Genomic DNA, 14150 nt, shown 5'->3' with positions numbered 1-14150 from the left:
GACCCTACGGCATGTTCCACGAGAACGGAATAATGAGGCCGATGCTCTCGCAAATTTAGGATCGTCGGTTGAGGTAGTTGATTTGAGCTCGAGGACTGTCGTCCAACTTTCAAGATCGGTAATCGAAGATGGGCATGCCGAAATAAATTCTACTAGCTTAACCTGGGATTGGAGAAACAAGTATATTAAATACTTAAAAAACGGAAAGCTCCCTTCAGACCCTAAAGATTCCAGGGCCCTACGGACTAAGGCTGCTCGATTTATGTTGGCTGCGGACGGAACACTGTATCGAAGAACATTCGATGGACCAATGGCGGTATGCATGGGTCCGGGAGATACCAATTACATCCTCCGGGAAGTACACGAGGGAACTTGTGGCAATCACTCCGGTGCCGACACATTAGTTCAAAAAGTGATCAGAGCGGGGTATTATTGGATTGATATGGGCAAAGATGCGAAAGAATTTGTTCGTAAATGTGATAAATGTCAGAGGTTTGCGCCAATGATCCATCAAGCCGGGGAGCAACTTCACTCGGTCATATCCCCGTGGCCATTCATGAAATGAGGGATGGACATCGTCGGCCCTCTGCCGTCGACCCCAGGTAAAGCCAAATTTATTTTATTTATGACTGACTATTTTTCTAAGTGGGTTGAAGTTCAGGCGTTCGAGAAAATAAGAGAGAAAGAAGTTATATACTTTATTTGGGATCATATCATATGCCGATTCGGGATACCCGCCGAAATAGTATGCGACAATGGGAGGCAATTCGTTGGCAGCAAAATCACAAAATTCCTCGAAGATCACAAAATAAGAAGGATATTATCAACACCATACCATCCCAGTGGGAACAGTCAGGCCGAATCAACGAACAAGACTATTCTCCAAAACCTCAAGAAGAGATTGAACGACGCGAAGGGAAAATGGAGAGAAATCCTGTCCGAAGTCCTTTGGGCATACCGAACAACATCAAAATCCAGTACGGAGCCGACCCCATTCTCCTTATTATATGGTTCCGAAGCATTGATACCAGTCGAAGTCGGTGAACCTAGTCCTCGATTTCGATTCATGATGGAAGAATCAAATAACGAAGCTATGAACACCAGCCTTGAATTATCGGACGAAGGATGAGAAGCTGCCCTCATCCGATTGGCCGCCCAAAAGCAACGAATCGAAAGGTATTATAATCGAAGAACTAAACTTTGCCATTTCAAGCCCGGGGACTTAGTGTTAAGAAAAGTCACCATCAATACTCGGAATCCAAACGAAGGAAAATTAGGACCAAATTGGGAAGGACCATACCAGGTGCTCGAGAACGTTGGAAAAGGATCATACAGGCTCGGCATCATAACCGACAAACAACTATCAAGCAGATGGAATGTATCACATCTAAAACGGTACTACTGCTAAGGTACGACCTTTCCATATTCATCTAACTAACCCATGCAGAAGTCCGAACAAGAGCTGAAGAAGATCTTTCGATTAAGAGCACGCGTTGCACTCTTTTTCCCTTAGACCGGTTTTCTCCCAAATGGGTTTTTCGGCAAGGTTTTTAATGAGGCAACCATCGATCGTGCTGCACTTTCAACAATATCCGAGGCCTCTTTCCGACAGACCTCGAATACCGGGGGAGCATTAGGGCCCTCAAATACATCGAGTTCAGATGCAAGAAAGTCATCTCACAACAAGGTTCCAACAGGAAAATTTGTACGAGACAAATGGTCAAAATGAACTATGAGCATATAGATCAGCCCAAACATAAACACATGTATAATGACTTGAGATTTATTGTGGAACCAGAATTGAGATTCACTCGACTATTAAAGCCTACGGGCTACTGTTATTCCGAGTTCGAGCAAAGCACTCACTCTACAATGCCTACGGGCTACTTATATTTTCGAGTTCGAAACATTCACTCGACTATTAAAGCCTACGGGCTACTGTTATTCCGAGTTCGAGAAAAGCACTCACTCTACAATGCCTACGTGCTACTTACATTTTCGAGTTCGAAACATTCACTCGACTATTAAAGCCTATGGGCTACTGTTATTCCGAGTTCGAGCAAAGCACTCACTCTACAATGCCTACGAGCTACTTATATTTTTGAGTTCGAAAATTTCACTCGACTATTAAAGCCTACGGGCTACTGTTATTCCGAGTTCGAGCAAAGCACTCACTCTACAATGCCTACGGGCTACTTACATTTTCGAGTTCGAAACATTCACTCGACTATTAAAGCCTACGGGCTACTGTTATTCCGAGTTCGAGCAAAGCACTCACTCTACAATGCCTACAGGCTACTTACATTTTGAGTTCGAAACATTCACTCGACTATTAAAGCCTACGGGCTACTATTATTCCGAGTTCGAGAAAGCACTTGACCATTAATCTTACGGGCTACTTACATTCCGAGTTCGAAATAATCACTCGAATATTAAGCCTACGGGCTACCTTTATCTCAAGTTCGAGCAAGCACGCACTCGACCATTAAGCCTACGGGCTACTTACATTCCGAGTTCAAAACATTAACTCGACGGCTAATAAGCTACTTTTACTCTGAGTTTACATTAACTCAACCATCACATTACATCTACGGATTATGTTCCTTCAAAGTTTGAATCATCGACTCAACAAGAAAACCCAGGGGCTACAAATCTGATCGATCAGAGAGACTACAAGGTCAGTATTCGATTAAAAGTCTTCACAAAACAAAAACAAGTCGACCTGATTATACATATATATACAAAAATTGCCTACGACATTAATGTACAAACATGAAGAATTAGAAACTAAGCTTCCTGATCGAGCTCTTCCCTGTCCTCGGATCTGTTTTCGCTACCATCATCATCGTCGTCGTCAGAAGCCAAGGCTTTAGCTTCCTCTTCGAGCTCTTTTGCCTTTTTTACCTCTTCGGTAAGGTCAAAACCTCGAGCATGTATCTCCTCGAGGGTCTCCCTCTGAGACCTACACTTAGAAAGTTCGGTAACCCAATGAGCTCGAGTATCGACGGTCTTCGCCGCTTCCCAGGCCTCCATCTGAGCAGCCTCAACATCAGCCCGATATACAGCAATGGACTTATCCGCCAAGACTTTCGATGACTCAACCTCCGCCTTAGCCTCAGCAAGTCGTGTTTCAAGCTCCTCAATCTTCTTAGCTTAAACTGACCCCTTTTGCTTGACACTTCGAAGTTGAACGTCGGCCGATAATAATTTTGTTAAGATGGTTTCTTTTTCCGCTGCCAGGCGGTCGAGGGTCTCCTTCCACCGATTGCATTCAGCTCGGATTTGATCGACCTCTTCTCGAAGTAACCCGATCTTTTCGATCTTTTGCTGTAACTGAGACAACGAAGGGTTAACTTCCACAGTTGAGTCAGACCCATACTTTAACAGAATGAGGCTCACCTGCTTATCGAGATCGACCCCTTCTTCACGGACCTTAGCCAAATCCGCTTGGAGGTCCTTTATAGCCTCGTCCTTTTGGCCGCAAAGAAGCCGCAGGGCATCTCTCTCACCTGAGACCTTCCGGAGCTCGGCCTCACACTGGCTAAGATCGACTCGAAACCTACTAATGGCCTGCAGAGTAAGAAACACGAGTCAAGTATTAAAAAAAAAGAAAAAAAAAGAAAAGAAACCAAGTTTGGAAGAATCATTACCCGAGTAATGAAACGCTGAGCCTCCTCTAATAAAAGAGAAGCGTCACCGATATCGGAACTATCGTCGACTCCAGTAAAACAATCCCTAAAAGGATCCCCTGCACCAGAGCCTGCGCCGATATCGGGAGTCTACAATTCTCGAGCTTCTTTCAGCGCCTCCTCAGAAAAAGATGGAAAAGAAGGCGAATCACCCCTTGTCATAGCCCCGAGCAAATCGCTCGGAGTACTCCGGCCGAGATTCTGGTCTTCGAAAACAACCCCGACAGGCACAGCCGCCATCGGCTCGGGAGCTCTGGCAACCTCGATGGCCTCCGTAGACCGGACTACCAAAGCCGAAGAGTTATTTTCTTCTTTTTCTTCTTCTCTCAGTTGATGGACTGAGTCAATCGAAAGGGCAATTGTTTTTCTCTTCACCCTGCGAATTTTGGGCTTGGGGTCCTCTGACCGAGAGGAAGCTTTTCACTTCTTATCTTCCCCCTTTTTAGGGACCAGGGACTTGTTTCCTTCTTCGCCGCTCGAAGGCCTCAAAGTGGCATCCCTGGTTATGCCTGCACAAGAGGAAATCGGTAATGAATAGAACGCAAAGAATACTTCGAAGGAAACCAGAAGCAAACCTCACCATGGTTCTTGGCCTCCCATCTGCCTTTTGCCAAATCACGCCAAGCGCGCTCGGCGTAAGAGGAGGTCGAGGCCAACATCCGAACCCAGTCCTCGAGGTCGGGCACCGCTTGTGGCATCCAAGGGGCAGCTGAACATCAGGGAAGGACATCAGAAAAAATCGGAAAAGCACTTGAAAAGGGAACAAAAATCACTTACGGTCAAAATTCCATTCTTCAGGGAACGACATCTTCTCCTCCGGAATGAGATCACGGGTCCTCACTCGGATATAACGACCCATCCAGTCTCGATCCTTGTCTTCATCGATGCTCGACATCAATGCCTTCGATGCCCGACGATGAAGTCTGATTAGTCCTCGAAAGATCTGAGGCCGATACAGTCATATGAGGTGGTTCAGAGAAAAATCCAACCCCCGGCTTTGATAGAGAAGAAGCGCAATAAGATCACTATACGCCATAAAGAGGGATGGATTTGGCCAAGGGTGACTTGATACCTTTTGCAGAAATCAATAATCACCGGGTCGACGGGTCTCAGTATGAAGGGATAAATGTAAACACTTAAAAACCCCTCCACGTGAGTGATAACATTCTCATCGGAAGACGGAATTTGCAACACGACCTCGGAACCCCAGTTGCAGTCTTTTCTGACGGCCTCGAGGTGATCCTCCGTTATAGAGCATGTATACATCGATACGTGTTCACATCGATCCGGAACGGAGGAAGGGTTCTCCACCTTAAAATCGGTTTTCAAAATGCACGGGCCAGGAATATAGTCATGAACTGACGGCTCCACCGGCGCCTTATCATCAGACGGCCGTGAGGAAGAGGCTTTTTCCTGCTGAGGTACGGTTTTAGAAGTTTTCGCCATTGATATGAAAGGAAAGAGTGCAAAGGAAGAAATAGACAGCACCAAAATTCTGGTATGGACGGCCCCGTAGCAGCGAAGTAGAGAGGATAAAAAGGAGAGTTTGGAAGAAGAGAAGGCGCAAAAGTGGTAAAAGTTGTATGGAAAGACTATTTATAGATTAAGGCTTGACGGTTCAATATCAGCGGTGGCCGACCACCGTCTGACACACATTAAATGCCTCGATAAAACCGAGCCGATGAGACAGTTATCACATACGTCGAGATCGGGTTCGATAGAAACATCAGCATAAATTTGATCGAGCCGCAGGGAAATCATATCGTTCATCGCCACATCCTTTCCGAGAAACGAGGGGACTATCTGTGTACGGTCAAAATCAATTTTCAGTCATAAAGACCAGTCGAGACAATGAAGTTTCGATCGAAGGGTATCCACATGGCAAGCTCGGACGAATTCCGAAGTAGAGACGTCGAGCTTCGAGCTATAAGACTAATCAACGGCAAAACTCGATATCATTATCGAGCCCGTGTCCGAATCGGACTACGGGGCAACGCCGATCAACACAGGCCCCGAATATCGATGCTCCAAGGCAGAACCAAGCTCGAACTAAGACTGGGGATTCGATCTAGCACCGAGCTTGAGTCAGTGCCAAGCTTGCAGACAAGAGCCGTTACAACCGCACCAAGGGAGAGAATCTTGGCGAGAATCAAGGGAGAGACAAACCATCATGGGTTCTCCACTATATGTATTATTTTATTATGTTGTTTTAGATAAAGTAGAGACCCTCTCCTATAAAAAGGGAGATAGACTGCAATAGAGAGACGTCTTCCAAGATACATTAAGATTTTATTGTGTTAGTTCTTCTAATATTTTTCAGTCTTCCCGTCCATCATTCCCATTTCATAGCAAACAATACCTGTATTGTCATTTTGTATCAAAGAAATTTGCATACCCTTAGAACCATATCTAAATTTAATGTTATCCGATTTTTAGAGTAAACAATCTGTTTTATCCAAATAAAAAGATAAAATAACCGGAAATACCAGACCTTCATAGCTGTGAAGAGGAACATAGAGGGGTGACTCCTGCAACTCAGCAAATGTAACAAGCTGCCAAATAACACTTTTCAGTAACAATAATGAAAGAAGGGGAAGTTATTACTTGCATCTTAACTCTTAGGCGGCGCACTTCGGTCGCATGTATGGTGTGCCGCTCAAGTAATTTATTTCGTTTAACTAAAAGTTGCCAAATTTTTCATTAATTACTAACAACTTATAATTAAGAGAAGGGGAAAAAAAGCAAAAAATTCGTAGTAAATGCTAAAATGCCATCAAATTTTCTATTATAGATATTAATAAGCATTACCTGACAATTGACATGAAGGAGTAATTCAAATAGAAAGAGAACACACAAGCAGAATATATATATATATATATATATATATATATATATATATATATATATATATAATAACTTTATAAATAACGATCTTTTTTTTTTTTTTTTGGTAATTTCTAGCTTATGAAAGTGAGCATGATGATATGTATTTTGATTCCCCCTACTCCCACCCCACCTATATATTGTATCAGTTAGTCCTACACTCTAGATGTATCAGTTAGATATAAAAAATCATTTACACCACCAACTTTACTTTTAAATCAAACTCCCCTCAACTTTGAACAATATACATTCTCCCCCCTCTTCTTATCCTATACAATGTTTTGCTCTTGTCATTCTCAATCCTCCATTTATGTAATAACTTTTTATATTATATACATATTTTATTTTTTAATCTAGTTACTTATCTATAGTTTAAACAATTTTATATTTTATTATATACTTTTGTTCATGTTCATTAATATTCTAAGTACAATAATCTTTTTTATGAATTTATAATAAAAATCTAATGCTACTTTTTATGACTGTTATTTTATATTATGTGCATTAAGTAAGAAAGTGAGTGTAAGTAAGTAAGTGTGTATCTATGGTTACTTCTTAAACGGTGAGATCTTCTCTGTACACCAAAGCCTTTACTTTATACTTTAATTTAATATTTAATCAACTAATTGATATTATATGTATGTATGTATATATGATGAACATACAAGCTCAAATCTTGATGCTAGAGAAGCACAAGTGAAGGCCATACTTTCTACAACAATGGATGCTTATTGGGCTCATAAATGTGCCAATGGATTTGGAGAATTGAGACACGAATTTAAAATACTTACACTACTTAGCCTTAGTCCAATTGAGGCCCAAGAAGCACAAGAAATTGAAGAAGTCCGAGAATCATTCAAGATTAGGATTTCTTTTCTTTCAAGATGGGGATTTCTTTTCCTTAGAGATTAGGATTTCTTAATTTTTGTTTTAGTAGGATTATATTTATAGTTCTAGTCAAACTAGGATTGTTAGTTGGTAGTCTATTCCTACTAGAATTCTTTTTCCTATTTTAGTTAGGATAAATTTTCTTAGCCTTATTCTTATTCTAGTTTAATTAGGATTAGTTTTCTTTAACCTTATCAATTTTATTCATTGTAAGGCCAATATAAAGGGTTCAATATGCTGAAAATAAACATTGGTGATTAGTTTTTCTAAGTTCTTACTTCAAAAACGTTATTTACTTTTTATTTCATTGTTCTTCCTTTATTCAACGCTTCTTGCAATCTTGCGGGATTGAAAAACGTGTGGGTGAAGTTTCTTTTCATCTTATATTCTTCTAACGTGAGTTTGAATTTCGCTAGTTTGTTGAAAAACTTTAGCGGGGTACTTTTATTTTTTCCTTATCTTTGTGCTTGAGAGGTGCAAAACCTTGAAAGTATATATATGTATGTATGAATGCACGTATGTACGCATTTACGTGCGTGTGTGAGTGTGTTTATATTAAAGATCCACTTCCTTTTTATTCTCTATTGTTTATATAGATAAACGAGTTTATGGCTGTTAGTAGTGGAATATTTTCTATATTTTAATTTAAAAGTTATCTCAAATATAAAATAGATATTTTTTTAGGAACATGTTATAAAATCTACCTTCATTTTTCTTAATTGTTTTTTGCACTATCTGCATTGGAATATATTTATAAAATTCCACTCTCTTTTATTTTGCACTGTCTAAATAGATATAAGGGTTTTGATTGCTATTAATATATAATTTTTTAAATTCTGCTAAGTTATTTTAATATAGAACGTTAATAACTTATATACATAATTACTATTTCTTTATTTCAAAATAATATTTTTTGTCTCAAGAACAATATTTTTTTTATAGGTGAGTCTGTTACATAGATAAAAAGAAAAATAAAAAAAGTATCGTGATTTTACAGAAGTAAAAAGAAAAAGGCAAAGGTTGAATCTATTGGTGAAATAGGCATTTTGAAAGTCAATTGACATACAACGGAGCATGTCTATTGTTCAAAGTTGAAAGGCAGTTTGATTTTTAAATCAAAATCCGGGGATACAACTATATATATATATATATATATATATATATATATATATATATATATATATGTGTGGGAGGGGGAGGGAGTGATACGTATATAGAACTTTTTGTAAGCGGTGTCGTATATAAATAAAAAAATTAATAAGTATTATTTAATATCATTTACCTACAAGTTGAAAGTTTTGGCCCAATGGTTTAGTGGATTATTATTGCAAAGGGAGGTATAGGTTTAATTTTTCTTAGCCTCAAATTTTTAATAAAAATGCTCGCTCAAAGATGTTAAAAAGTAAAATGTCTAAGTCCCGCCTTGAACCTACAACCTTTACAAACCCAAATATGAGCTTGACCGGTCGATAAAGAAATACGCTTTGCTATAAAGCGATGTCATTACTATATATTACTTCGTTTTTACATAATATTGCATATTTTTTTTCAGCGAACGGGTATGATGACACCGCTTTGACCCATTTGCGTCCGCCCCTGATACAACTGGGCTTGGGAAAACTTTGTGATCATTTAAAGTGCTAACTGTCTGACACCTTAAAATTAAAATAATCTTACTCGATATAATTTTTTCATTATACTTTTAGATTCTTTCAATTTTCATTCAAGTTTTTCTTTTGATCATTTAATTTTAATATACAAGTCGAACTGTGCCACCCCAATTAAAGGCGAAGAATCGGGTAAAATGAACATACCTTGTGAATTAGGTTATTGCTCTTCAAAAAGTAGAGCATAATGGATCCAAAGATCGGTATTTCCAAGAACCATACAAACACTTTAACAAGAAAGCCGGCCATCCGAGGGGCTGGTATTGAAATTAAATGTGAGTACATAAAATTAAATTAAATTAAGAATCTGAATTATAAGTAAAAAAAAGAAAAAGAAAAAGAAAAGGGAAAAGATCTTAATGAAAACAGAAAAGGGGAGGAAAACTATTTATTGTACTAAAGTTTAACACATAATATATCCTATGTGAAGCAAATTCAATAAACTTTTAGTACATCTAGTCATATCTTTGTCACAAATCTTTAGACAAAAACGAAAAACAGACACAAAAGAGAGCACAGAACTATTGACAAATAAGTAAATAAAACGTACAACAACAACAACAAGAAGTCTAGTAATTTTCTACAAGTGAAATCTGGGGAGGGTAAAATATGCGCAGCCTTACCTCTACCCTGAAAAGGCAGAGAGACTCACTACTAGAAATTCGACAAAAACCGATCGATTTTGGTCAATAAAAAAACTGGCCTAAAAACCGACCGAAGTCGGTCGATTTTTCAAAATATTTTATTTTTAATTTTTTTTTACGAAACCGACCAGCTTTGGTCGGTTTTCTTTGGCGCAAAAATACGGGAATTTATTTTTCCGTCCCGCAAAATTTATTTTTCAAGAAACCGACCAACTTTTGTCTGTTTTTCATTTTAAAAAATTAAAATTAATATTTAAAAAATTGACCAAAATCGGTCGGTTAATTCGGCAAGTCATTTTAAAAACCGACCGAATCCAATCGGTAATTTTATTTTTTAATAAAATCGACCGACATCGGTCGGTTATTTTCTCGCGAAAATACAATTAAAGAGTATAAATAAAATAAAAGACAGTCTTAAAACAAAATGCACCAATGGTCTAGTGGTAGAATAGTATCCTGCCACAGTATAGACCCCAATTCAATTTCCAGATAGTGCATTTTTTTAATTACATAATTAAAATACCGACCGACTTCGATCGGTTTTTTCGGTAATTTTTTTTTTTGGAATTTAATTGACCGGCCGAAATCGGTCGAAAAATACCAACCAAAGTCGGCTGGTTAGCTCTACCGACCTTACGATTACCGACCGCCATGAATCGGTCGGTTTTCGATCGATTTTTGTCAATTACTGACCAACATCGGTCGGGTCTAGCAGTCAGTTTTTTCCATTTTTTTAGTAGTGATTGTTTTCGATAGACCCTCGTCTGGAGAACGAGAGAAAAAAAGGTAATGGAAACAAATAAGAATAACAACAAGATAAAATAAGACCGATCCAAGTGAGTAGTTAAACTCTAGGTAGTAATAACAATATATGAATAAAAGGCTATCATACTAACACTAATGCTAGCGAACTGAGTAAGATAAAGAGAAACACTCGACTACCTACTAGCCTTCCACCCAAATCTTCGACCTCCACACCCTCCTATGTTGGGCCATGTCCTCAGTCAGCTCCAGCTGCGCCATGTCTCGTCTAATAACCTCTCCCCGAGACTTCTTAGGCCTACCTCTACTCCTCATATTACCCACTGAGGCTAACTAAAACATATGAACTATATAATTATTCCGGGATTATAGTCCTAAGTGTAATGACTCGACCAGTCATTTTGAGCTCTAGCGCATCGCCTGGCAGTTTGGGACCTTGAGTAGCTTCACTTTATGCATTATGACTTGTATGTGTGGTCGGAATTGAATTTCAGCAAGTTCGAAGTTGTTTCGGAAGGAATATTCTCAATTCGGAAGCTTTAAGTTGGAAGAGTTAACCAAGGGTTTGACTTTTGGGCAAACGACCTCGAAATTGGGATTTAAAGGTTATAATAGGTTCGTACGATGATTTTGGACCTGGGCGTATGTTCGAGTTGAGTATCGGGTGGTCCGGAAGTATTTCGGCGCTTATTATGGAAAGTTGGCATTTTGAAAGTTTAAGAATTTCTTAAGTTTAATTTGAAGTGAATTTTGGTGTTATCGATGTTCGTTTGGGATTCCGAGCCTTAGAATAGATTCGTATTGTGATTTGTAACTTGCACGCAAAATTTAGCGTTGTTCCGGAATGTTTAAGTGTAATTCGGACGCGTTCGGCGAAGTTTAAAAGTTTAAAGAAAGGTTTCGGTCGTCGATTCATAATTTTGATGTTGTTTGACGTGATTTGAGGCTTCTACTAAGTCTGTATCATGTTTTGGAATATGTTGGTATGTTTGGATGGGGTCTCAGGGTCCTCGGGGGCCTCGGGGGTGATTCGGGTTGAAAGCGGATCGAAATCTAAATTTGAGGAAATGCTGGTTTTGGCCAAGTCCTGGTGAGACCGCACCTGCGAAATTTTGGGCGCAGGTGCGGAGCCACTGAAGCGGCTGTCGAAGCGCGGAAGCGCAACAGGGAGCTCGGAGCAGGGGATCATGGATGCGGAGTTTTAGTCGCATCTACGAAAGCGCAGAAACGGGGGAAGGCGCAGGAGCAGAGCAGGATCGCACCTGCGATGTCGCAGAAGCGGAGAATGTTTCCGCACGTGCGAGGCATCGTGCTTGGGTGATTTTCCATAGAAGTGGAAGTGCGGTCGCAAAAGCGACGCCGCAGGTGCGACATTTTGGTTCGCTGATGCGAGAAGTGCTGGGCAGACTCTATTTATTCGAGGTTTGAGTATTTCATTCACGATTTTGAGCTTGAAGCTAGGATTTGGGTCGATTTTGGAGTGCCATTTTTATCATCCATCACGAGGTAAGTGATTCCCACTTATTGCAAGTTAATTTCATGAATTTTATAAGGATTTAACATGAAAATTATGGAAATTCTGGGATTTTAAGAGAAAAACCTAAAATTGATTATTTTGGATTTTGACCACGATTTTGAAAATGGAATTAGGAATAAATTATATATTTGAGCTTGTGGTATTGTGGGTAATATTTATCTCAAATATTTTCGGAATCCGGGCACGTGGAGCTGAGGGTTGACCTTGTTGACTTTTCCAGCGGAGTTGGGAATTGTTATAATTTAATTAATTATGATGTTGGAGCATATTTTTATTAGTTTTCATGACTGTTTGACTAGTTTTGGATCGATGAGAATTTGGTTTGAGGTGTTAGAGAGGCGTTGGAGCCGATTATGGAACTTCGGAGCGAGGTAAGTCTCCTGTCTAACCCTGTGAGGGAGAATTTACCCCGTAGGTGTTATTCTTGTTATATGCTACATGTTGTGGGAGCTGCGCACGTATGAGGTGACTAGTGTCCGTGCGCATGCTCGAATTCCTGATTATGTCTGGGTAGACTAGGATTCACGCCATGCTTTATTTGTACTAGTTGAGTTATTCTTGCCTATTTAGTTACTTGATTTCGCGTTACGGCCTAAGACTAGGCTTGCGTAGAATGATGGACTTGCTATTGTAAGAGATTTGATGAGCTACTTGATTAGCCGCGGAATAATTGTGCTTCCCTTACAAATTTTTATCTTGTTGTGCGTTTTCATCGAAAAGCTTCTTTAAATTTCATAACTCACACGTATATTCTTGAGTGGGGTCAAGAACCCGTTAAAGCTTCTTACTCTTATGGGATCAGGCCGTTCGCCTCGGCAGGATTATGTACCATATTCTTATGGGATCGGGCCGTTCGCCTCAGCAGTATCATATTCTTATGGGATCGGGCCGTTCGCCTTGGCATTTCTATTAAATACTCTTATTGGATCGGGCCGTTCGCCTCGGCAGAATCGTGCGTAATATTTGACAAGAAGCCAGTGTATCCATGAGTTTTCCTGATTTAAATTATGATGACCTATCTGGTGGGGACTATTTTATATATATACTCCGGTTGGGGAGGTAACCTATAATTGAGAGCTTGTGTTTACTGTTCAGATGAGGATCGTACCACGTACCTATATTTGTTTACACTGTTTATTTACCATGCCTCATACTTGTTTACTTTCTATTGTACTTGATTTATTGGACCACTAGTAAGTGTCAATGTCGACCCCTCGTCACTACTTCTCCGGGGTTATGCTAGATACATACTGGGTACGCATTTATTTACGTACTCGTGTTATACTTCTGCACTTATTGTGCGGGTATATATTTCTGGCGGTCTTTTTGGCGCGAAGGCGCAGCTATTCCGGGGACTTTACGGTGAGCTGCATCCCATATTACGATCCGCAGCATACAGAGTCTCCATCAGAGTTATTTATATTTTTTCTATCTAACTTGTATTCCAGATAGATATTGTATTGTTATTGTACCTTCTAGTAGATATTCATGCACTTGTGACGCCAGGTTTTGGAGGTGTTCTAGAATTTTTTATGGATTGTTTATATTGATACACTTTCACTTATTATTTTAACGAAAATGTACGTAACAATGATTTATTTTAATGCACTGACCTCTCTATCTAAGTAAGATTCATGATTTTAAAAATAATAAAATGAATAATTAAGTGTTGGCTTGCCTAACGGCGACGTTGGGCGCCATCACGGCCTATAATGGATTTTGGATCGTGACACTAAATCTTTAATCTCTGGACTAATTTATCCCACATGAAAGGTAGAATAAAGTTATCCCAAGTTTGATGGGGCTGAAATAAGGTGGGATATCCAAAATTAAATTTGGGATTAAATTTATATTATGTTAATCTAGGATTAAATTTATACTATTTTTGGTTGACGGTATAAATTTATATCGTCAACCAATCACAATATAAATCTAATTCCATACCTTATCTTAACTTGTCCTACTTATCAAACGATACCTTAGTGACAAAACGTATGAGCGCGTAAGTACGATATATCTTTACCCGTAACGCCTCCCCTCCCCCCCCCCTCCATGATCAACTTGCAGAAAGCCTCAGTTC

At 39.4% G+C, this 14150-nt stretch overlaps 1 protein-coding gene across 9 annotated transcripts in view; it reads right to left on the bottom strand.

The window, feature by feature from the left end:
- Nucleotides 1-14150, bottom strand: part of LOC104102394 (fatty acid amide hydrolase-like) — a 100792-nt gene that overhangs the window by 72918 nt on the left and 13724 nt on the right. For all 9 annotated transcript variants that reach the window (XR_011407810.1, XR_011407811.1, XR_011407812.1 and 6 more), the window contains exons 2-3: nt 9275-9384; nt 6181-6241 (exon numbers count right to left, since the gene is read on the bottom strand). Coding sequence is in view for 6 of the 9 variants with exons in the window: in XM_070174939.1 (XP_070031040.1) it covers nt 6181-6241; nt 9275-9384 (171 nt within the window). In the remaining 3 variants the exon portion in view is untranslated. The remainder of the gene's footprint in view (nt 1-6180; nt 6242-9274; nt 9385-14150) is intronic.

Source organism: Nicotiana tomentosiformis, chromosome 5, assembly GCF_000390325.3.
Source record: "Nicotiana tomentosiformis chromosome 5, ASM39032v3, whole genome shotgun sequence".
Lineage (NCBI taxonomy): Eukaryota > Viridiplantae > Streptophyta > Magnoliopsida > Solanales > Solanaceae > Nicotiana > Nicotiana tomentosiformis.
Note: the sequence above shows the minus strand (reverse complement) of the source record. Positions and strands in the feature narration are given on the sequence as shown.